Source organism: Callospermophilus lateralis, chromosome 3 (assembly GCF_048772815.1).
Source record: "Callospermophilus lateralis isolate mCalLat2 chromosome 3, mCalLat2.hap1, whole genome shotgun sequence".
In the NCBI taxonomy this organism is placed as follows: domain Eukaryota; kingdom Metazoa; phylum Chordata; class Mammalia; order Rodentia; family Sciuridae; genus Callospermophilus; species Callospermophilus lateralis.
This window is the reverse complement of record NC_135307.1, coordinates 72,399,270-72,425,372: the sequence shown is the minus strand read 5'-3', so window position 1 is coordinate 72,425,372 and position 26,103 is coordinate 72,399,270. Positions and strand designations below refer to the sequence as shown.

Genomic DNA, 26,103 nt, shown 5'->3' with positions numbered 1-26,103 from the left:
CCACTGATGGCTGAATGGACTACTGGGAGGCGAAGCCTCATAAGAGGAAATAGGGATTTATCTTCTCCCCAGGCCCTCAGTGCCCTCTCTTCAGTTGCTCAGCTGCCATGGCCTTCCACCACGATGGTCTGTCTCTCCTCAGACCCAAAGCAGTGGAGCTGGCTGACCACGGACTAAATCCTCCGATATTGTGAGCCAAAATAAATTTTTTTCTCCTCTAGGTTGTTCTTGTTAGGTATTTTGGTAACAGCAACAAGACGCTGACTAACACAATATCATACATCAAAATACACTGGTATGTGCTACAGTGAGGAGTTGTTTCAAACCTCACACTTCCCACTCTCTTTTGGAAAGCCTCTTTTCCTTGCTGCTGCAGCTTATGTTGCACTATGTTAAAGTATTCAGTCTTAGCTACATGTTCAATGTTTTGAACTAATAAGATGGAGAAGAATGAGAAGGAGAATGCTGGCATATTCTAGGGTAAGACTCTGATTTCTACAGTCATGTCCACATTTTGGGTGCAGTTCATTCCACCTTGCTAATAATTCAAAACACATTTGCCTTATGTTCTTCTCCCTTTCTGCTTGCTAAATTCTCAGGTAACAAAGCTGATGAATTAATTGCTTGTAGAGTATAACAAATGATAATACCTTAATGAGTTTTCCTACCCAGAAAGCAGTTCTGTATTTCTCTAAGACTATATTATTGCAATCCAAAGACATATTATTGCAATCCAAACTAAGGCTCTAATATTGGAACATAAGTACCATGTTAGCACAAGAAGGGTGATATAAATTAGGGGATCAGGCAATGCATCCCTAAAGTCACACTTCACAGATGGCTTTCCCACTGCAAACCCAGCTTCTAAGGGATGACTGACCTCCTTGCTGTGAAATTGCTCAGCCACTAACTTTACATCTATGGAACTACTCCCTGCTCCATGGAAATTGATGACATATGGTAGTATGTCACCCTTTCACTATTTCCCTAACATACAGCACTTTGTAGGTACTTGTATTAATCAGCTTTGCATTGCTGTGAGCAAAATACCTGATATAAACAACTTAGAAGAGGAAAGGTTTATTTTGGCTCACAGTTTTAGAGATTCAGTTGATGATCAGCTGGCTCCAATGCAAAAACATCACAGCAGAAGGGCATGGTAGAGGAAAGCTACTCAGCTCATGGCATCTGGGAAGCAAAAAAAAAAGAGAGAGAGAGAGAGAGAGAGAGAGAGAGAAAGGATCTGGGGAAAAGACAAACCCTTCCAGGGCTTGTCCCAATGATCTATTTCTTCCAACTAGGTCCCACCCACCCTCAGTAGTCCATGTTGCTGCCAACGGACTAATCCATCAAAATAAGAACCTTCATGATCCAATCACTACCCAAAAGCTCCACCTCTGTACACATGAGACTTGGGGAAAATTCCAGATCAAAAACCAAAACAGTGCATAAGGAAAGTCTGGTAAAAAATAAATAAATTTAAAAGGTACACAAATACTCTTCACCCTTCTGTTTGTCCATAAATATCCCTAGATAATCAACTGAATATTTATCATTTATCATATAAGACTTCCAGAAAAAAAAAATCCATTTCCTTAATCAAGTACCCATTCCAATGTGACAAGTAGGCTTTCTAAAAAAAAGTGAAGACAGCTATAAATCTGCACTTAGCTGATGGCTTTTGGAAGTCTTATCTCTCTAGAACATCAACAAACTCTAAAGTAACCTAAAATTGTCTCTTTTTGAGAAAACAATGAAATAATGTCACCGTCAAGCTCCCATTCAGAACTAAACTCAAAACCTATTTAAAACACAGGTAATAGTTTAAATAAAGATTGTTTACATGATAGAGGAGACATGGACAAGTATCTACTACAAGAGAAGAAAACACACAGAACTCACTGATGGAGGTGGTGATTGACACCCACCCCCATCCATTCCATCAATGGTGGTTGGGAAATGGACATGTGTCCTGATCCCCATCAGTTAGGGGAAAGACAAATTCTACTGGAAAATCCTTAGAAAGACTTTCTCTCCTTTAAGCAAGAAACACAGTGAAAAGGCAGTTGTCTTCTATGTGGGGACAATGTCTTGTTGGTGTAAAACTGAGCTCTCTGCCTCCAAAGCAAGTGTATGTCACAGTGTGGAAAACAGACGTTCAGAGAATTCTAGGCTGTGAATCTACTGCTTACTGCTTTGCTTTAGAAAGCCATCTACATTTTCCACCCTTGTTACTTAACAGGAAGTAAGACTATAATCTATTCAAAGAGCTTGCATTATATTTTTAGTCAATCCCAACTACCCATCTCAATCTGTTCACTTAAAAATATATATGTGTGTTTAACATTTGCTTTGGTATATCATTCATGTTGTAAAAAATGGATATGGTGATCTATAAATAAAATAATCCATTTAAAAATAGACTGAAGCAGACAGCCTTAAAATATTATTATAATAAATTAGGATTACTTTTTTAAAAGGGTCTCAGTGTTTGCATTTTTACTGATCCATTTTTAAAGTAGATTTAATTTTACAATATTCATAAAAATATGCACCTTATTAAATAACTTACTGAAATCTGTATTAGTTTCCATTTGCTGCTGTAACAAACCATAAACTTAGTGACTTAAAACACCACAAATTTATTATCTCACAGTTATGAAATTCCAAAGTCTGAAATAGGTTTCCCAGTTCTAAAACTAATGTTGGCAGCACTGCATTCTTTTTAAGGAGTCTAGAAGAAAATCTGTTTCCTTCCCTTTTCCAGATTCTAGAGGTTCCCAGCTTTCCTTGGCTCCTGGCTCCATCACTCCAACATTTGCTTTTGTCATCACATCTCCTTCGGTGACTCTGACTCTCCTTCCTCCCTCTTATGAGGACTTGGAGATTACACTGGACCCACTCAGATAATCGAGGATCTTCTTCCCATCCGTGTTTCAAGAACCTTATCACATCAGCACACTCCTTTTGCCACATACGGTAACATATTCACAGGTTCCAGAGAGCACGACATAGACATCCTAGGAAAGCCATTATTCTAGTACCACAAAATCCACCACAAATAGGGACCTGACCTGAAAGTATTTAGGAAACTGGATCAATTACTACTAACCCAGAAGTTGGTACTGGTTTTGAGTTAGGAGGAAAAATCTTTCTCCAAGAAGTTGGTGGGACTAAAAAAAATCTCAAGCCTTAGATACTCCTCAAAGCACAATCTTCCCCAGTAGGAAAAAGACCAGGTTGAAAGATTTGGTTCTTGTTTTGGTTTCCACAAAACCCATAAGGCTAAAAACAGGGTGGGAGAAAGAGTTTATTGGGAAAAGAAGAGTAAAAAGTAAGAGATACCTAGGGAAATAGTAAATTATTATAATAGGGGGGGAAGCCTTAGCACCTGCAGGAATCACTTTTAAAAGCAAATCAAACCACCAATTGAAATCACTAATTTATGAAATGTTAGCTGTGTACAGGGGTTGGAATCCAGAAGCAGGACAGGAGACAACAGAGTGATTTGTCCTGAGCTTTATGCCTACCACATCTTAAAATTTAACTGCTGTTAGGTAAAAATTTGAATAACTCAAGTGTTCATCAACAGGTGAATAGATAAACAAAATGTGGTCTATCCATACAACTAAGTAACACCCAGCTATGACAAGGAACAAATTACTGACCCATACAACACAGCTAAATCTCAAAATCACTGTGCTAAGTGAAAGAAGCCAGCCACAAAAATCTATATACCATATGATACCATTTATATAAAATTCTAGAAAATGCAAACTAATCTATAGTGTCAAAAGTGGACTTGGGGCTGAGGGCTAAAGAAGGTGCTGCAGAGGGCATGAGGAATCACTGGGATGAGATGACGGGAACGTTCTGCATGTGATTATGAAGTGGATGTGTGGCTGACAACTGTCAAAACTCATTGACTTGTACCCTTTAGATGGGTACAGCTTATGGTTTGCAGTATATACCTTGATGATTCCTTAAAAATCAGACTCCTATTCAGTAATAAATTTGTGTTGAAGATCATTATAAGGCCACAACCCATAATCATTGCAACTTCAGACTGAAGCCTCTCCACATTTTTCTTCTTCACAGTTCTTCCAATTACTTACATTTATTCATGGACAGCAAGCCAACTTCATAAGTGAGGAAACTTATTTCCTTGACCACAACCAATGGTAGGTGCCATATGAACTCCCTCCTTCTGTAGGAAGGTAACCTCTCTCACTCCCTTCCCTAGCGAAGCACTAGAGTCCTGAATATTCATCCTATCCATGATGAAAAGACTGTTACAGTATACATGATAGAGTCACTTTATGTATAGATTTTTGTCTTTGTTTTCAACCTGCATTGTAATAAATTATCTTTGTATTTTGTATTTTTTTCCCATTCATTTAAAACCTGTCAGAGTAGGACAGGAGTATTTCAGACTAAATATTTGTCCACTTGTTCACAGACCTATGTTCATATTATTTTGTGTTTATTTTGTAATATTTTGGTACCACAACATTTTCATACCTCTATAAACTTTTAACAGTTTTATTTGACATATTTTAGAGTCAATATGTATTGCCCAATATATGCTGCATTGATTCAGAAAACAGTTTAGCAGATATTGTATGCACAACAATAATACCTTCTGCCTGTCCACTGGACACTAACCCTTCAGTATCCTCTCTCCTTGCAAAGTCTCAGACCCACGTTCAAATTTTCACTGAAGTAGCCCCCAAAACAATCATATGATTCTTCAACTTAATGTCTGCCAGGCTGAAGGTATAAACAGGCCCAGCTGTTTACAAACTAAGAAGGGAATTTCTTTAAAGAGGTCGCTTCACATCAGGTCAAGAGAGTGGGCCTTATAAAGCACTGTGGCACACACCTGTAATCCCAGTGACTCGGGAGGCTGAGGCAGGAGGATTACAAGTTCAAGGGCAGCCTCAACAACTTAGCAAGGCTCTAGCAAATTAGCAAAACCCTGCCTCTAAATTAAAAAAAAAAAAAAAATTAAGGGCTGGGGATGTAGCTCAGTGGAAAAAATATCTGGATTCAATCCCCAGTGCCAAAAAGAAGATGGGGGAGGAAGGAGACTGACTCTCTCATTCAGAGGTTAATAGTGTCTACTCCTGACCAAAAAAAAAAAAAAAAAAATAGACTGGGGAGCTTCCCTGTCGCAGGAAGGGAGTGACAGTCTGCATTCTCTTGTGTCTTGTGGAAAACATGAACCATGCCCTGGAGAGAGTAAGCACAGGGATATCTGGACTCTCAGCTGGTGAGAGGAGACTGTGTTGGACAATAAACAGAAAAGCTGTGGGACAACCCCAATGCTCACATACTGGCAGAGAAAGAATGTCCCCTGAGGAACAAATTCTGAAAGGACAGAAGGTGACAAAACACATTTGCTTTCTGACTCCCATGCATTTGTGCTCTTGCTCAACATTGGTTGCGCGCTTTTCCTCCCTACTTGCAAGTCTTCCTAAAATGCTTGCAGCTGAGAAGGAAAAAATGGGATTCCTTCCCCAAATCAGATAACTGTTCTCATCATGGGCAGTTGGAATCTGCTATTTATAAACATAAATTTCTTAAAGAAATAACTGATTTTTCCCCCCAAATGAACTACTCAGAAACAGAAAAATCATCTTGCTCCATGACAGATGCCAAAGATAGAAAGTTGTCACCTTAGAACAGTAAAGGAGGAAGAAGGAAGGAGAGGGAAATACATGACTCTTACCCAGGCCTTGATTCTGCTGTTCCCACTCAATGGCATCGGGTACCTGGTAGGTGGCTCCCTCCAATGGGCCCATGTTTCCCTGCTCTAAGCCGGGTTCCTGGGATGTGATGCCAGGGAGAGTGAAACTCGGCACCTCAGAGTCACCATCAAAGCTCTCATCCAGGGAGTCTGCATCTTTATCCTCCTCATCCTCTTCCTCATCTTCCTCTTCTTCCTCTTCATCTTCTTCATCCTCTTCATCCTCATCTTCTTCTCCCTCTGGGCAAAATAGAAATCAAAGGGAAACACGAAAACATACAATGAGCACGTTCTCAAAACACATAGATCTTTTCAGCTGATCCAAACACTACCCAAAACTCACACTGAGTCTTTGAATACCAATTTTTATTGCCAGTCAGATGATGTGAGCTTTGCAGGATTGTGCACCCACCATATACCTTTTATTTTATTTCACTGTAGTACTGGGGATTGAATTGCTTGGTGCATGCTAAGCTACTGCTGTACCACTGAGCTATATCCCAACCCCATATATCACACATTTTTTAAAAACCATATTATGTCAAATAAATATCATGCATCATGCTTACTGAGAGTCAAAGTTCAGGTACTATTAGTTGTTATTGAAGTAATTTATATTTACAGGGTAAGAAGCATCCCATTTCTGTGTTCCAGAGGTCATGTAAGGTATTTGTTAGAAATTAACATAGAAATACCAACAGAACTTAAAAAACAGTTGTTCCCATCCCTTCAGCTCTCATAATATTAAAGAGGTGAATTCATTATTTTGGCATTTCCTTCTATTCTTTCACATCAATGAACATATCTCACAACAATGTAACGTGAGAGAGGCACCAAAATCCGCCTTGGGTCCTGTTCTCCCTGAGGAGGAGTGACCCAAGAAACCGGAAACAACTGCATCTACATTCTCAATCCCACTCTACAGGAAACTGGGAAACAGGATATGTACCAAGGAGAGTCAGAAAAGCAATATGTGGAAAAAATCGTCATCACCATCATCAGAGTTAAATCTACAATTTGTCATTTTCAGTGCTTCAAGTAAAATGGGTTTAAGGAATATAAAATCGCAAGTTTGTATTGTTTCACCTATTTCAATTTTCTAGGAATACTCCAACTCCCCCAACCATGGATGCATCCCAAAGCTCAGAGAGTTCACTGAAGGCCTTTCTTTCCACCTCTCCCATTAGGGGTCCACACAGTGGTTACTCAACAGGGAACAGGGAGCAGAGACAACCAAAGCAACTCAAGAATTCTAGACTTTCTTTTGTTCCCAAACAACCTTCTTCACACATACCCATCATCCTGTATCATTTAGACGTTTTTGTGACTTTTAAAAAATATTAGCTCCTGACAGGGGTTTAGACCAGAGGTAGAGTGCTTGCCTAGCATGTGCAAGGCTTTGAGTTTAATCCCCAGAAATGCAAAAAAGAAAAAAATAATAACTCTTGACTTTTTTATTCTTATAGGGCCTTTAATGTTGTAGGATTTAATAACTGTCACTATTCCAAAAATTAAACACATTTTTACTGTGCACCTAATGGGTGCTATTCCAGGAACGATGAATAAAGCAATAATGTTTCTAACTTCACAGAGCTGATATGCCACTCGGGGAGACATACAGCAAACAAGTAGATATAAATAAACTGTCAAGAAAAAAGAAAATGCCAGGTGCTCTTATTTTTAGATGGACAGATTAAGGAAAACTGTTCTGATAAAGTAAAATTTGAACAGAGACCATACCAAAATAATAAATTCTCTTGTTTAATTGAGGTCAATGTCTACAAGGAAAGTATTCACAGCAGATGAACAGCAAAAACAAAAGTCTGTGGCAAATATGCACGGCAAGGAAGACTGGACTGGGGACAGGGACAGACAGAATATGGAAATGCAATAAGAGGGAATACGTATGGACCTGATCTAAATTATACGTTTTAAAAATTACTCTGGCTACAAGGTGGAGAATTATCCATATCAGAGCAAGAGACAGAGCAGTAAGACCCATTAGGAGGAGGTTAGGAGGTTAGTGCGAGCTACCATCTCCTGCTTAACACTCAGAGAGCAGGTGATGGTTCTCGCACTAGGGTACAGTCCAGGAAGGGATTCAAAGTGGTCAGACCTAGAATGTAATTTGAAGGTGGAGCCCTGCTGATAATTATAATGTGAAGTGCACATTTCTGAAAATGGAAATTAAAGGATAATAAGAAAGATCAAGAATTTTTATTTGAGATAGATTGTGTAATGGCCATGCCTACGATATCCACATGGAATGCTGGAAGTCTTTGAGAAGGTCACAGCTAAAGATAAAGTTTGGAAGTCAACAAGTCACATACAATATCTCAAGTCTTGAGACTGGTTGAAATCATCAAGAGGGCAAGTGTGGACAGAAATGGCAGTAGTCCTGCCCAAGCTCTGGGCAATCTACCATTTAGAGGTTAGCCAGTCAAGGGGGATTCCGCAAAGGAGTCAAAGAAGTGACCACAAACATAGGAGAAAAACCAAGAAGAGTGTCATGTGCAGTAAGGTAAAAGAATAAAGCATTTATCCAGCCCCATTTCCAAGGGGCTGAATAAGACTGCAAATGACCCTCTGGCTTTGCCATCAGAAGGGTAATAGTGACTCACCAAAGGTTTCCCCCATGGAAGGATCGGGACAAAAGCCAGGTTGGAGTGGTTCAAAAGAAAACTAGAAACGAACCAAATATAGAAAATTATTTCCAGAAATTTGGCTGAAAAAGAACAGGAATATTAGGGTATACCTGGAGAGAAATATGGGGTAAAAGGAAAGTTTCTTTAAAAAATAGAAGACACTAGAACTTGATTGTAAGTTGATGGATATGATCCAGTAGAGAAGGGTAATGATGATGCAAGAAAGAGAGGAGAAGAAGCCAGAGCCATATCCTGGGAGACATGGTATCATATAGCAGTGACATCCAGACTGTGGAGCCACATGAACTTACTATGGCTATAATTTTGAACAAGTTTCTGAATTTGGCTGCACCTCAGCTTCTTCATGTCTAACAATGGTATTATTCCTATCATTATCATCCCAGGGCTGTTCTAAGGATTTCATTAGTTAATATAGAAAGTTCTTAGAACAAAGCCTAGCATGTAGTGGTCACTATGTAAGGTTAGCTTCTTTACTCTGACAGGGCATGGGATCCAGGGCACAGGTTGGCACAGATACATCCACCACCACTACAGGAGGAAGGGCAGAGAAAGCAGGCACAGGTGCAGGCAGTGGGTAGATTTGGTGGTAGGAATATGTCCAAGTAATCTTCGTATTTCTCATGTTCTCAAACAAGAAACTGGATAGGAAAAGAGAAATGTCAGTGGTTTGCGGTGAAAGGAGAAAGCGCGAAATAGCATCTTGCAGAACGGGCAAGCAAATTCTCAGGGGGAATGTGGTGAGCCCTATGAGATGTGTCATCATAAATTTAAAGTGAGACCCATTAGGACAGTTGTGTTTTTCCCCAGCCACAATAAGCTGCTTGGGTGTAGACATGGGTAGAGAATTGAGTAGGCAGAGAGATTTAACCGGCAGCTGGTTTTACTGGAATGGAGAGAGGATAAGAAGGATGCTGATTCTGGAAGAAGTGGTAACTATAAACATAGACCATGGACTTCAACTAAAAAGAAGTCGAGGAGGAGACTGCATAGAGAAAAAGTGATGGGGCAAGAAGATTATAGAGAAAACCATCAGGGATCATCCAAATTATTTAAGGACTCTGCCGATCTTCCTCCCACAGATGAGAATTCACCATAAGCTGAAAAGATCGCTTCTTTAATTTTTGAAGCATTATAAAGACACTCTTAGTTTCCTTTCCTTCCCACAAAGCTAAGAAATCAGAAATGATAGACTAACTGTGACAATTGATAATGAGCCTCAAGGTTCACTATTCCCTGACGACTACCACCTGCTAAGGACAACTTCAACTTGGACTTCAACATCTTCAGTTAATTCTTCCTCTTTAAAGTACAGAACTATAAAGAAAAGAGGGACTTTACCTTTACCACAACTTTTTGTTCCAGAGAGAGGGTTGCATCTAAACATACCTAGGCCAACAAGAAGGTCTCTACTTTCAGGATGTAATTTGGAGGACATTGCTGGGTTCAACATGCCTCCTACACCCTCCTGCACGCACCCACCATGGTACAGCCTTCCTTCTTTCCCTGCCCCGAAATGCCCAACAAGAGATAGCTTCCAGTGAGTCTGACAATAAAACCCAGGTGCACTCTCTCCAGTGATATCTTACTGAGTAACACACAGCTGATACCACTGGACAGTAAGGAAGAACTGATTTACATGGGAGATGAGAAAAGAAAGCTTTTGCCTGGTACTATCAAGCTCATCCTTTTGCATGAAGCAACTTAGAAGATTAACTATTTGTACTTAAAATATCGGTAAAAATAACAGAGCACACACAAAGATAGCTGTAAAAAAGGAAGTGTCAGGAAAAATAAAAAGGAAGTGTCAATAACCATGTCGAAAAATAGGAAGATGAGCCTTATAGGAATCAGACTGCTGTTTTAGTCTACCTTTATTTTTTTTTCTGCCATAAAATATTCTTTTTTACAATCACTTTGTAGCCATTAAACATCTTTAGTCATATATTACCTTGCTTCAAATACCAATGGAACACTGACTACTATTACAGACTCAAAACAAAAGAGGTATTCTCACCTTTTCTAATACTAGGAAAATAGTGTCTTTTATAGCAGCTTGACCCAAGAAAAGTGGGAAATTATTGAGTAAAGGAAGGATAGTCTTATTCTCTGTGGTATTACCAACAACTAGTAAATTGCCTGGCAGTCGCCAGTATTCAAGAAGCATTTGTTGAGTGAATAAATAAATGGATAAATAAATGAATTAACAATAAGATATATGCAGTTTTTTTAAAACCCAGCTCTCAGGAAACACAGAGTAACAATTAACAAACAAGCAGTAACACATTACTTTGCAGTTCATGCAACAAAAACGTAAGACCAACAGGTGTAAAACAAACCAGAGTGCTATGTGTTCATCTTCTGTTCATTGGAACTGAAGAGAAAGGCAGATCTTCCAACGAGTACACCCAAGAGAAACAACATCATAAACACCTCTGAACACAAAGAGCAATGCTATACCATAAATGTTCAGCAAACAAAATTGTGCCAAAAACAGTAACAAGATCCCTGATCTAAAATTCTAAAATTGAAGGAAGAGATCATTCAAATGACACTGGAAGGTCATAAAGGTTATAGATTAAGTCTTTTTGAATTTCAAAATTTTAAAAAAATAAACCCCCATTTTATTTTTGTTTATCTGAATTTCAAATAAGCATTTGGGTAAAGGTAAACATACACACATGTGTGTATGCACACACACACACACACACACACACACACACAAATTATTCCCTACAAAGATGGCACAAGAAAAAATACTGAATGTCTACAAAGAAACATGAAAAACATATACATCTTGTATACCAACATCAGTTAACAAGGTTCAAAGACTTAAAGTTGTATTTGTCCTGAGAGTCCCTAAAAATGACTGCACCCTGAGAATGGCAAGTTCAGAGAGTTTAGTGAGAGAAGTTCCTTCTGGTCATGTCACCTGGAATGGGAAGCACATCCTCAGAACTGACATGTCTTTTTCCTAGGTTGATTGGATGCTCATAACTGCGTAACACCACACAGTGGAGCTGGCATCATTCAGAGGGCATGATGGCATCTGGGTAACCATCTCTCTGGGTGGGCAAAATCCTCCCACCAAACTGCACTGTTCTCACACCCAAACACATGACATACGCTGCCCAAGTTCCCTTTTCACTCCTGTTGAACCAGCATCCCCTCAAAAAACTCAGGGGGTCCCATTGAATTCAGGATGGTCAGCACTGGCCAAGCTTCATTGCCACGGAGCCAATGGATAGTATCTTGATCTTGGTGAGGATGCTACAAGAAAAATCCATTCAACCTGATGCTCTTGCTAGTATGTCCACTGATGCTACAGGAAAAATCCATTCAACCTGATGCTCTTGCTAGTATGTCCACTGTCTAGAATTCGGATACCTATGGGCTTGGATTGTGGCTCAGTGGTAGAGTACTAGCCTGGCATGTGCGAGGCCTTGGGTTCGATCCTCAGCACCACATAAAAATAAATAAATAAAAACAAAGGTATTGTGATTGTGTCCATCTGCAACTAAAAAATAAATACTAGAAAAAAAAGAATTCTGATACCTAGCCAGGTGCAGAGGCACACATCTGTAATCCCAGCACTTCTGGAGGCTGAAGCAGAAGGATCACAAGTTCAAAGCCAGCCTCAGTGACTCAGGGAGACTCTAAGCAACTTAGCGAGACCCTGTGTCAAAATAAAAAATAAAAAGGCCAAGGTATGGCTGAGAGGTACAGCACCCCTGGATGAAATCCCTACTACTAAAAAAAAAAAATTCTGACACCTAACTTAATAGTGAAACACCTAACTTAGGTATCAGAATGCTCAGACAGTAGACAGCTCAGCATGAAACAGAGACTACAGAGACTAGAACATGGCTCCATTCCAGATTGTTGTGCTTGCTGTGAACTGAAACAGTTAAAAATGAAAGGGTAAAATATTAAACAGCAATGTCAGGTTCAAGTGCCATGTGGCTAAGAGAGGCTTGGCGATATTAAGAGGAATAACCAGAGCTCAAACAGAGAAATGTCCTGCTGCAAGTGACAGGAAGAAAAATGTGTCTAGACTGTACACTAAGCCAATTTCATCTGCCTGGCCTCTCTGACAGAATCTCTTTAAAAGCTGCATCATAACTCACAACAATGCTTTGTGAGTACTTACTGGGGCTTTTCTTTTGAAGAGCTCAAAAGCTTTGCAGGTATTATCCTTCAAATGTACATTGTTAGCTAAACAGGGAACAAGTTTATGAGCTTTGGTTTACTCACAGGCTACTTAGCTGGTCAAATAACTACCTTGTGTGCTCAAATAATATCATAGTAAATCTTAACATGAGTTTGTTTAAACCCAAGATTTTTGCTTCTCTAGGTCAAACCCATTTTCTTTCTTTCTCCTTCCGTGTTTTTTTTTTTTTTTGTACCAGGTATTGAACCCAAAGACAGACAGACATTTATTTATTTATTTGTTTGTTTGTTTGTTTATGAATGAGATGGTCTTACTAATTGCTAAGGTTGCTTTTGAACTTAAGATCATCCTGTCTCAGCCTCCCAAGCTGCTGAGGTTACAGTCTGCACCAGTGCTTCTGGCACAGGTCCAATTTCTTTATTCCATGTAAACATTTCTGCCTAAGACTAACAAAAACCAAGTTTTAATTTCATTAAGAATAGGTTGCTACAAAATCTATTTTTGGTTTCATAGGCAGGACCTACCTATGGCGTTCAGTTTTCTAACTGCATTTTTATAATGGCTTAGACATCTTTAGATCTCCAGAAGGTAGACAGACAAATAGACAGCATTTCCAGGGTGTCCAAATGTGTCAAAGGTGGAAAGAATCCTTCAAATGTGTCATCCTGACAATGGGAGGAGTAAGATCTAGAACAGTGACGCGTGTTTCCCAGGTTGCTCCACCTATCCTTGGCTTACAGAACAGCATCTCACCTGTATCCGCACCTTCTTAGAGTGGCAATGATCATTTGAAATGCTCGCCGTTTGTCCATTATTTATTCATTAGTTTTATGAGTCAAATCTCTCTTTTCAGACCTTTTTCTTCCCTTTCCTACGTTTAAAACTGAACCTAAGGTAAACAATGCATGTGGAAGAATATCCTGATAAGAAACAGTAGCTTTCTTGGACACAGACTGGGCATGCGCTCGCCTCCCGCGCGCTCTCTCTCTGAAGGGCTTGACCCTCACCCTTGCTGGTCGTATTTTTCTAAAAGACCCTGTGCTGGCCCGTGGGAACCCCTATTGCTTTTCTTTCTTCCTTTCTTTCTTTTTAACTCGGTCATCAAACTGAATGCAAAACTTAAAAGCTAGGGGGAAAAAATTAACCTGTTCTGAGGATATGAAGCAATTCTCCAGCAGATGGCTCTCCAAGACCAGAAGGTGCTGAAGAACCACAGAAATTTCAGAACACAAAATGCAATAGTTTACAACGTTAGGCAGACTCAGAACATACAGAATTCCATACTTTCAAAATCTGAAATGTTCCTGCCAAGTGTATTTACATTTTTATTATGCAATGTTAGAAAAATCAAGAGAATACATATTTATATGTACATATGAATTTTGAAGCTTAATAACATAAATATTAATATAAATAGCATATACATATGCACTCAACAATATTTATATTATTAAGATTCATAATATAATGAACCCTGGAGAACTCAACATTCCATTTAAGAACTAGAATGCAATTAACATTGCTGCATTTCTATAGGTTTCTTTCTTAACTTCCTTCTTCCCTTAAATGCCATTAGAAATTACTGAATATGTTGGGACTCTTCAATTGTAGTTCTACTACTGCATTTCCTTATTCTTTTTTTCACCTATTACTCTTACATTTTTCCCATGCATATTTAAAACTAAATTTAATCACTATCTTACCAGTCATTAAAAATGTTTTTAGAATACTTGAATTTGGATTATTTTAAGTAGTCCAGGCTGGCCTTGAATTTGTAATCCTCATGTCTCAACCTCCCAAGTTGCTGGGATCATAGGTGTGCACCATCACACCCAGCTTAATTTTTTTTATTGGCATATAAAATATAAATTAAAAGTTAACAAATCACAAGTGTATAGCTTAATTAACTACTACAAAGTGAACAGATGAATACATCCACCATCCAGATTTTAAAAGAAACATCCCATTGTCCCAGAAGCCCCCTTCCTACTTCCCTTGCTTTTCCAAATGTAACCATTATCCTGACTTCTAATGCCATAGATTAGATTTCCCAGTGTTTGAAATTTACATAAATGGAACCATACAGTATATGTTTCTTCATGTCTAGCTTCTTTCACTATGAGAGTCACCCACATTGTTTCATGCAGCAATCTTTCATTCATTCCTGAATGGCATAGAGTATTTCATTGTATTAACATACCACTACTTTATCTATCCATTCTACTGGTGATGGATATTGAGAGTATTTCCAAGTTTTCACTTTTTCCAATAATGTTGCTGTACATCCTTTGAGGACTTGTTTTTGCATTTCTGACTATTTATTTCTCTGGGGTGGTACATGTTGTGCTTCCTGTGTCCATGAGTTTCTGTTTTGTTTCAGTTCTGGAAAAACGTTCAGTCTTTAGCACAACACATCTTCTCTCTCTTCTGTCCTTTGTTCCTTCTCACACTGGGACCTTGATGAGGCACACAGGTGAGTTCTCACTCTGTTCTCCACATAGCTTTCCTTTCATATTGAGCTTGTCTCTATGCTGCATTCTCCATAATGTCTTCAAATTGATCCTCCAGTTCATTAATTCTCTTTTTCTGTTGTATTTAACTCATCATTTAAGTTTTTGTTTTCAGCACTTATGTTTATATTTCTAAATGTCTTATTTGTTTATTATTTAAAATCTTCTGGGTCATTTTTTTAAAATCTCTTATTACTTGTTCATGTTTATGATTTCATTTTTCGTTTCTTGAGACCTTTTTCATAAGGTTATTTCATATTCTATGTCTGGTAATTTTAGTATCTAAGGTCCTGGGTACAAAAGGCCAACGGATCATTTGTCATTTCGCTGACTCTCAGTTGTGGGGTTTGTTTCCTTATTAATTTGTTGACTTTTTATTACAGATTTCACAGTTGCTTGATTTTAATCTGTGGAAAACCTATGGATCTTCATTGGGCATGCTTTTTTTCTGGAGATTTTATATTTTTCCTCCCCAAAACTAAGCTAACAAGTACATCTATGCATTAATACATCTTTTCTCACTACTTGTAATTTCATCTATGCATTAATGCATCTTTTACCCAAGATCTGGTTATTTGCTATGTTACAGTCCAACAGAATTTTCTGTCTGAAGTTGAAATTTAAATTATGTACCTTTTTGTTGTTGTTGTTGTTTCCTTTTTGTTTCATTTTGGTTTTTTGATGGTGCTAGGGATTGAACCCAGGCCTTGTACATGCTAGGCAAGAACTCTATCACTGAGCACTTACCCAGCCCTCAGATAATGTACTTTTCAAAAGTATCTCTATTATATTCATTTGAAGTAAGTCCAACAAGTTGAATAAGAGTTTTATTTGCTTTTCAAATTTTCCAATTTCAAATATTCATAAGAGCAACTATAACCAGGAGCCTTTTAAAATTAGATAAAATCTCAAATTATATTATTCATTAAATATAACCTTCTTCAAACATTTATGTTAGTTTCTTCAGTTCTCTCTTAAATATTTATCACCATAATTTTTAAATCTCCCATATAAATCTATGCCATTTTCTGAAAAATTTTTCTAAAGTTCAAACTTCCCAGTAACTGTAATATAAAATATAATAATTTAAAATGTCCTCAAATCTAGCTTTTAACAATATTGAAAACACACATAAATGACAAAATAAAATGGTTTAAGGCAAGAGCATCCGTCTGCTTCAAATATCAGTTGTAAAATGTACTAGATTCAGATAGATATTAGAATATTTTCTTATTTCATTTAACATTGCCTTCTTTTATATGAGTATCTTGCTCTTGATAATGTCATCTCTCTATCTGGGTAACAAGCTAAGAGTCACAGTCCACACACAACTACACTCACATTTCCTGCTCACTACCTAATCCCCTTGACCTCATATAATTGCATGTTCTCCATTATCTTCTATAAATCCTTCCCCTAATTAAACTGAGTTATCCTAATAGATAGAGTCCTCCAGCAATAATAAGCTAGAGTCTAATTCCTGCTCATTAAACAATTCACTTTCGATTCAGATAACAGCTGCTGAAATATTTCCCTCTGGAAAATGAGACTAGGGCAATACTATTCTATCTCTCAAGGGTACTATACAGAGAAATTAAGAGCTATATTAATATTACATCTATAAATTCTGAGATATCTGAAATAAAACCCTTCTTTTCAGCAATTTAGTAGCCCTAAAGGAACATCTGCTTTAAGCAAACATGCGAAGCTTGTATATAAAAACCCACATACCCTCAAAAGATAAATTGTAGATTGGTTAGGTTGATTATTGATTTTGCAAAAATACGTATAAAAGTAGATTTTCCCTTCATGTAAAACGTGACTTGACTTAACCAAACTGAGGTTTAATTTTTGGAAATATATGGTTTTTTTATCATGCCTGTGTGCCTTTAACTCCTTGAAAGCAGAGATTTGGCCTTTTTTTTTTTTTTTTTTTTTTTTTTTTAAGAGAGAGAGAGAAAGAGAGAGAGAATTTTTAATATTTATTTATTTATTTATTTTTTAGTTCTCAGCAGACACAACATCTTTGTTGGTATGTGGTGCTGAGGATCGAACCCAGGCCATACGCATGCCAGGCGAGCGCGCTACCGCTTGAGCCACATCCCCAGATCAAGAGAGAGATTTGATCTTATTCATCTTTGTACCCACCCCTCATGACCAAGCATTGTGCCTTGCCTGAAATAACCACTTGATACATTGATTAAACAAAAATAAACTCAACAGTATTTTAATTATCTTCCTCTCCAAAATAAGCATTAATGACTTTATAGGTCTCAAATACAATTTTATTAATTTAAATTACATAAATGTTTCAAATGAGTATATCAACTTTTAAAGGGAAAAAAGAAAAACCCACCTACATGTTTTTGTCATAGTGGCCTAATGACTTCAGGGGGAATGTCCCTTGTACAAAATTCGCTTCTATAACTTTTATTTTTCTTTTTCATTTGTTGTTGTTGTTTTGTTTTTTGTGTGTGTGTTTTTTTTTTTTTTTTTCTGCTAAGGATCCAACCCAGGGCAAGCACTAGGCATGCCAGACAAACACTCTACTGAGCTATATACCCCCAGCCCTTTTTTATATTAAGACAAGGTCTAAATTGCCTAGCTGGCCTGGAGTGTACGATCCTCCTGCCCTTCAGCACCCTGAGTCACTGAGATCAGCATGCCCAGATCCTCACTCCCATGACACTTTCAGAGAAAGATCTCCCTTAACCTACTTTTCCTTTCTTTCCCTCCCTCCCACTCTAGCTTCCCAAGGTGGGTCTAAAGCATACTTAAGTTTACTGAGTTCCTCTTACCTAACTGAGTGCAGATGTCAGTATGGATTTCTATAAGAAATAAACGAAATAATATAGAGGCCAGGCATGGTGATGCAAATCTGGAATCCTAGTGGCTCAGGAGGCTGAGGCAGGAAGATCACAAGTTCAAAGCCAGCTCAGCAACTCAGTGAGGCCCTAAGTAACTCAACAAGACCCTAAATAAAATATTAAAAGGGCCAAGGACGTTGCTCAGTGGTTGAGAACCCCTGGCTTCAATCAGGAAGGAAGGAAGGAAGGAAGGAAGGAAGGAAGGAAGGAAATAGAACCCTTCAATATTTCCCAAGAAACCGAAGCAAAATGTTATGGAATTACTAGTAGTTGTGATTGAGAACAGCTGCTTCATTCATATAAAAAGTACTCAATTTCAGGCCCACAAAAACACTAAATTTAACAACAAGCAAGGCAAGGCAAGCAGAAGGCACATCAATTAAACGAGACTATGATTGTAAAACCAGGCACTTAACCATCGATCATCATTTACCCAACACCTCGCACCAAGAGGCCAAGGTGCACATGACTAAGAAGAAAGATCCAATCCTGTTCTTCAGCAAGTTGTAGAGAATACAGTTAAGAGGTTACAAATTGATGGTCAATGTCTGGGAAGGCAGGTTCATTTGGGGTGTGCAGAGTAATAAAAATAAAATAGAATAGATAAACTCTGGAACTGATTCACAATACTTTTAAAAATATCAAAATATTCTACATGAAAATCAGAAGGCTCAGCTTATCTTGGAAAGACTCAGAGGCCTGGAATCACTGAGCCCAGATTCTCCTCCTGGCAACAATACAATCAGAATCTGTCTGGCTCAGAAGGGGCATGAGCTCTCTCGGGCAGTACCCTTACTGTCTTCTGCACCTTCCTCCTTGCTTGCTAACATTATCTACCCAGCCTCTGGCCCATGGTTGCATGGAGAGGATGTATTTCATTACAACAATCAATACCTAGTAGCACATGATAAATGATGTATAATATTAAGGAAATGGAGTCAGCAATCATAAAACCAAGTCACATTATCTATTTACTCCATATCAAAAACTGCTAAGATGGGAGAAATGGAGGAACTTTGGATAGGGCAAAGAGGGGAAAGGAGAGGATATGGGGTAGGAAAGATGGTGGAATGAGATGGACATCATTACCCTAGATACGTGTATGAAGACAAGAAAGGTATGACTCTACTTTGTGTACAACCAGGGAAATGCAAAATTGTGCTCCATTTGTGTGCCATGAACTGAAATGTATTCTGCTGTCATGTATAACAAATTGGAACTAATTAATTAATTTTTTAAAAAACTGTGCTAAGAACATTATATGCAAGATCTCATTAAATCCTCACAATAAGCCAAGAGATAGAAACATCAATCAATCTGCTTTACAGGTGGAAAAAAATAAGGTCTAAAGATGCTAAATGATTGAGTCAATATTCACTTGAGACCAAAAGCAGAGTTATTTCCCGCTCGTACTGCATGATGGGTGGTCTGAGAGCTTCATAGAGAAGTTTGAGCTGGACTGCTTCTTTCTCATTCTGGTTCTCCTAATTTTAACTCATTGACCTTTGTTTATGGAACATCATAGCTCTGAGTACTATCTGCTATAGAACACGACAGAATGACCCATTATTATAGATATATTTCTTGTGTGGTGAGAACAGTGTTATACTGATTAGAAATAAATCAGGCTTCTAACAGGAAAATGCTATGGAATTACTAGTAGATTGTGATTGATAACACAGGAACTTCCTCTGAAGGGTGGGATTTATGTGGTGTTAATCATGGCAGTCGGCAGATGCTCACTTGCCTAGAGATTAAAGGTGTGTCCAATCTGGAAAGAGGACAGACAGTATGTACAGAGGAATGGGCATCTGCTACTTGGTGGTGGACACTGGGAGAAATTTACATCTTGGTCTTCCTTTTCTGTGTGATGAGGAAAAAATAAGAAATTACCTTCCATACACGAATTGAGCCAAGAGCTAAGATGCCAGAAAACCTGGCAAGTTGCCTAAAAAATTGGCCCAGTGCTTTGGGACTAGAGGACAAAAAAAAAAAAAAAAAAAAAAAAAACATTCTCAGAGAGAGCACAGAACAGATCAGGACCCAGGAGCCAGTAGCTTGTTAGCTAGCTCCAAGATCAGAGAGAAATTTGTTCCTGGTGAATATAGTCAAACACAGTGCAACTGATACCTCCTTGCCTTATTTTATACCTTTTTAGACATATAATTGTACTCCAAAGCAATAAAATTCTCATGTTTTCACCAGTAAAAGAATATTTACATATGTTTATCCTTATATTGAAAACAATCATGCCTTGAAAAATGCTTATTTTTCTTCAAACATAAAATACTTTCAAAATCTCTGCAATCCATTTTATACTTCTAAGCTACATATTTGCTTCAACAACTGCACAAAAATCACCACATGCAGAAAGCCCTGCTTCGAACTGTCCCCACAGGGACTCTCAACCCTTGAGTAAGAGCTTAGATTAGTCATTTGGAACTAATGCTTTTGCCTGGGATCTGAACAACCCTCTCCAGAGAAACAGTATGGTTTCTTATACATCAGAGCTCTGTTAACCTGAGGCTGAGCACCTGGTTGCCTCTTCTACACTGAAAAGCAGTTGTTCCTGATATTAAAAGCTATTCTTCAAGAATAACTCATTGAAAAAAAAAATAATTCATTGGGCTGGGGTTGTAGCTCAGTGGTAGAGCACTTGCCCAGCATGTGAGGCACTGGGTTCGATCCCCAGCACCACATGAAAATAAATAAAATAAACAAAGGTATTGTGTCTATACAACTAAAAAAAAAATTTTTTTAATAATTCATTTAGCCAGGTGCAGTGGCGCACACCTGTAATCCCAGCAGCTTCAGAGACTGAGAAAGAAGGATCACGAGTTCAAAGCCAGCCTCAGGCTGGGAGGTGGCCCAGTGATAGAGTGCCTCTGAGTTCAATCCCTGGTACCCCTCCTTAAAAAGAATAATTAATATAAGCAACCAGATAAATTAGAAAAACTTGCTTGATTATATGTCTATAAAATAATCCATCACTAGTGTGGTGTAGGTGTTATCCAATCACCATCTTTTAGAATTTTTTCTTATTTTTGTCACCATTTATTCTTCTATAAATATCAATAAGTGATGAATATGTATCTATAGATAAAGATACACACACACATACAAATTTACCTATAGAAACACCCCTGACAAATACTTACACACACGTGCCCAAGCAGATACATCTACTCTGTGTTTCTCTAAGCTGGAGCTCAAGTCTCTCTCCCAGCTCTAAATGTCCTCTTTATGTGCTTTTTCATAATACTTTTGCCTTCCACCTTGCATTTTTATTTATGAATCTATCTTACCTCTTCTAAAACCTGTAATTCAGGGCTGGGGATGTGGCCCAAGCGGTAGCGCGCTCGCCTGGCATGCGTGCAGCCCAGGTTCAATCCTCAGCACCACATACAAACAAAGATGTTGTGCCCGCTGATAACTAAAAAAAATAAATAAATATTTTAAAAAATTCTCTCTCTCTCTGCCTCTCTCTACCTCTCTCTCTCTTAAAAAAATAAAATAAAATGAAAATGAAAAAAAAATAAAACCTGTAATTCCTAAAGCCAAGATCCACTCCCAATTATTCTTGGCATTATTCTAACCACCAAATACTTGGTAAGTGCACCCAAGAATGAATAAATATAAACATAGAATATATGCAAAGCTAAATCCTTTTGTCATCGTGAGCCATTATGTAGAATTTTATGAGGGTTTAAAGGTGACTTTACTGAGCAGTACTGAGCAGGGCTAGAAAGGCACCAAGAAAAAAAAAAAAGGAGACAACTCTACAGCAATGTTCACTTAATTGTGATGCTACCAATAATTGAATTCCCTATGCTATGCTAAGAAAGGTTGCCAGAAAAAAATCAGTGAATGTCAGTTGTCTTGCTTCAAGAGCAGAATTTGTGAACACAGCTTTATGGCAATACATCACAATCTTGATTTTAAATATTTTTGAAACACTGCTGGCCCTGTGAATATTTTTAGCAAATGTGATGAGCACCCTGAGTGCTAAGGAATCAACTGAACCAACTAACCTACAGAGCACACAGGTGCCTAAAGATGAAGCTCCGTCATAAATGCGAAAGAGAGCACAACAATGTCAGACAAAACAATCAAGTGTCATCGAACAAACCAGTCAATAACCAAAATCACCAGCAATTTTCTGTTTCATAGTTGGTCATATGTGTCACTTGAAAATCATGCATAGATGAAAACAAGAAAAAATATCTCATCCCTTCCTAACATATTGGACAATAAGTATTAAGTGTTTTGTGTTTCCATGTTAACAGAGTTATCAACTTTTAAAATTTAATCCCCATTATTCCCACCAAAACAGACATCTGGAGGTGGGGTATGTCAGAATATAAATCAACATTAAAATCAAAGACTATATTCCACTATACTCTTTCCACATTTTCTCCACTTGTATATTATTTAAGGGGTTCTGTAATTGAAACAGAAGTAAACCAGAAGGCTGGGGATTATAGCTCAGTTGGTTCAGTGTTTGCTTCACATGCCCAAGGCCCTGGGTTCAATCCCCAGCACCAAAAATAAATAAATAAATAAATCAGAAAGCAAAGCTTTTTCAAGAACAAAGTCAAAACTTGTGCCCATTCTCAACATAATTAAACACTCTTAACCTCACACAACAGAATCAAAAGGAACAAGGAACAGTGCAAGTTTATCACAAAAAGTACATGGATTTCAACATTGAATACACATCGCAGCCACCAAAGTAAATCTCATAAACTTGGCTTTATAAATAGAGCCTCAAGGGGATGGGGTTGTGGCTCAGCGGTAGAGCATTCGCCTAGCATGTGCAAGGCCCTGGGTTCGATCCTCAGCACCATATAAAAATAAAATAAAATAAAAGTATTGTGTCCAACTACAACTAAAAAATAAATATTAAAATAAATAAATAAATATAGCCTCAAAATGGAATTTTGAGGGGCTGGGGATGTGGCTCAAGCGGTAGCGCGCTCGCCTGGCACACGTGCGGCCCAGGTTCGATCCTCAGCACCACATACAAACAAAGATGTTGATTCCGCCAAAAACTAAAAAATAAATATTAAAAAATTCTCTCTCTCTCTCTCTCTCTCTCAAAAAGATGGAATTTTGAAATCCCCTTTCACTCACTCATTCTTTCTAGCTTCCCTCTAAGTTGAAAAGTCCCATGAGGACTGATAAAATAACAGAAAAATACTCTGAAAATGAATACTTATTGAGAAGACAAAAAAAAATGTGTGAATTACAGTGTGGATGAAGAGCAGATTCTCTCATAAAATTACATGGGCTCTTTAGTTTTTTCACCAGAGTTTTACAGAAAATATTGCAGAAACTTCTTCGTGCCACTTAAAGAATGCATCTCCGTAGCTGGGCACAGTGGTACACACCTGTAATTCCAGCAGCTTGGGAGGCTGAGATAGGAGGATCACAAATTCAAAGCCAACCTCAGCAATTATCGAGGGCTTGAGCAACTTAGGAAGACCCTGTCTCAAAATAAAAAATAAAAAGGCTGGAGATGTGGCTCAGTGGTCAAGCACCCCTGGGATCAATTTCCCAGTACCAAAAAAAAAAAAAAAAAAAAGCCTCTCCCAACTGGTTTCTTCTTAACCAATAAAAGAAAAACACAGCCTATTGACTTCATTACCAATTGAAGGCCACCACGCTGCCAAAAATACTATTTCAGTCAAATGAATGAAAGCACAGTTGTCAATATGACTTTCTGCTGAAATTCCTAAGTTATCAGTAGGAAGAAAGAAAGAGACAGAATGGAGATCCCCCAGATAAGGAAGGAAAGAGGTCACCTTTATTTGTTCACCAGAGCTGTTATGATTTGGATCTAGTATGTCCCCCAAAGGCTCACATCCTTTAAGACTTGGTACCCACTGCAGCAATGTCCAGAGGTAAGTTTTTTAGGAAATGACTGGATCATGAGGGCTTCAACCTCATTGGGGAGATTAAGTCATTTATTTGATGGATTCATAATCTGAACGTATATTAGTGGAGGTGAAAATTGTAGGCAGGTGGGCATGGTTGGTGAGGTAGATTTGGGGATTATATATTGTCCCTGACTCCTCTCTCTCTCCCTCTCCCTCTCTTTTTCTCTCTCCTTCCTGGCTGCCATGAGCTGAACAGCTTTACTCTGCCACACCCTTCCACTATGATGTGCTTTGGAGCCAGCCAACCATGAATGTACATGCACACATATACACATGAAGAAAGGAAAATGAATGTTACTGAAGCAGATTAAACAATGAGTGACAGAATAATGATGGTTTTCTGCCCCACCTATGTTGCCTGGATGGAAAAAGTGTCAAAAACATACTCTTTTAAAACCTAAATATAAAGACAGCCAAAACAGTTTGCTAAAGGCAAGAAAAAAAATGGTCAGAAAAGAAAAAAACACAATTCAAGAATATATTTGATCTTATATTTACTTAAAAGGCATTTCTTAAAGTTAACTATGGCTTCTCTGATTCCAAGAATTAAATCTCTTCATATATAAAAAATAATTAATCTCCCAGTAAGTATGAGTCAACTAGTATCAGTCTGTAATAAATGGGACTTTTGAAACAGGGGAGGGAATGGGAGTAGTTTGGGATAATCACATGGGCCTCAACACCCAACACTTATACTCACAGAAAGATAGTAAATAGAACCAATCAGATCAAGGAGTCATGGTTTCTGAAACACTCACATTTCCTCTTCTCTTGTAACAGAACAATAAACAAACCAGAGTCATCCTGAGAGAGTACAATCAAATTCATCTTCCTGTATATTTTTTCAGCACCATGGCGAGCACCAAGTGGTTTTCCCTTTCCAGATATTAAGATAGGGGTGAGGGGGAGGATCAAAGACTTAAGCACAAAACTGAGAAATTTCTGTTTGTACTCCTATCTCCCCCACATTCTTAGAAACCTACTACCTGGTGCAAATAGATCCCCATTCGATTTTTCTAAATATTGAATTGTTTGGGTTTTTTGGTTTGGAGTTTGGGGGACTATTTTGTTCTATTTTGCTTTGCTTTTTGCTGTGCTGAGATTCAAACCCAGGGACCTATGCATGCTGGGCAAGCATTCTGCCACTAAGCTACATCCCTGAACCCTGAAATCCTTTTTCCTATAGGATTATTGTTAAAATTTTATAGCACAGATGAATTTCCATCTTCCTTGGGAGTATACAAAAAAAAAAACAGAACAAATAGATAATCTCTGTTGGATTTCTAATACACAGAAAGTGAAACTTCTTTAAACAAGAGATATTGTTAAGCCTTATTCCACTTGATATTAGTATTAAAATATTTTATAGACAGTTAACAAAAAAAAAAAAAGAAGAAGAAAGTGTGTTCCAACTATGTTTCAAAAGTAATCTAATGCCTGGTGCACTGGTGCCAGCCTGTAATCCCAGCAGCTCCGGAGGCTAAGGCAGTAGAATGGCAAGTTCAAAGCCAGTCTTAGCAAAAGCGAAGCACTAAGCAACTCAGTGAGACTGCCTCTACATAAAAATACAAAATAGGGCTGGAGTTGTGGCTCAGTGGTCCAGTGCCCCTGAGTTCAATCCCTGGTACCCAAAAGAAAAGTAATCTGAAATTTTAAATTGGCATTTTGTCCAGAGAATGACAAGAGAAGGAAATTCAACAAGAGAAGGAAATCAACTTATAGAGAGATTATGCCTAAAAGTCAGTTAATTCGTTTATAAACAAATAAATAAATACATGTATAAAATTTGTCATTACCCCATTTTGAATAAAAAAATAGAGCACTGATGACATGTTTGTATTTCAAAAATGATTAATACAGACCTAGTAGAATGCATTTTCCATTGTCTTGAAAACATTTATTCATGTTTCAGGCAAGGTGAAAAATAAACCATTATCCCTTCAAAAATCAAACTACATTTTTGCTGACAAGGTAAAAAACGTGATGAAATATGCACAAGGTGACACATACTTGCAGAGGCTGTCTTCAGTGACTAATAAATGTAAAACACACCCAAACCTCTCCCACTCTACCAATTCGCAGCACTCAGGTGGGTGTTCCAAAGGCAGAGCACATCTACCTTCAAAAACAGCTGGCAAACTCTTTGGAACCCTGTTATGTGTTGAATTGCACCCCAAAAAAGATGTGCTCAAGTCCTAACTAGT

The 26,103-nt window shown here is 38.0% G+C and overlaps 1 protein-coding gene across 1 annotated transcript in view; it reads right to left on the bottom strand.

The window, feature by feature from the left end:
- The window catches only part of Armh4 (armadillo like helical domain containing 4), a 106,147-nt gene that overhangs the window by 68,417 nt on the left and 11,627 nt on the right, over positions 1-26,103 (bottom strand). The window contains exon 4 of the mRNA XM_076848359.2: positions 5,732-5,989. Within this exon, the coding sequence (XP_076704474.2) occupies positions 5,732-5,989 (258 nt within the window). The remainder of the gene's footprint in view (positions 1-5,731; positions 5,990-26,103) is intronic.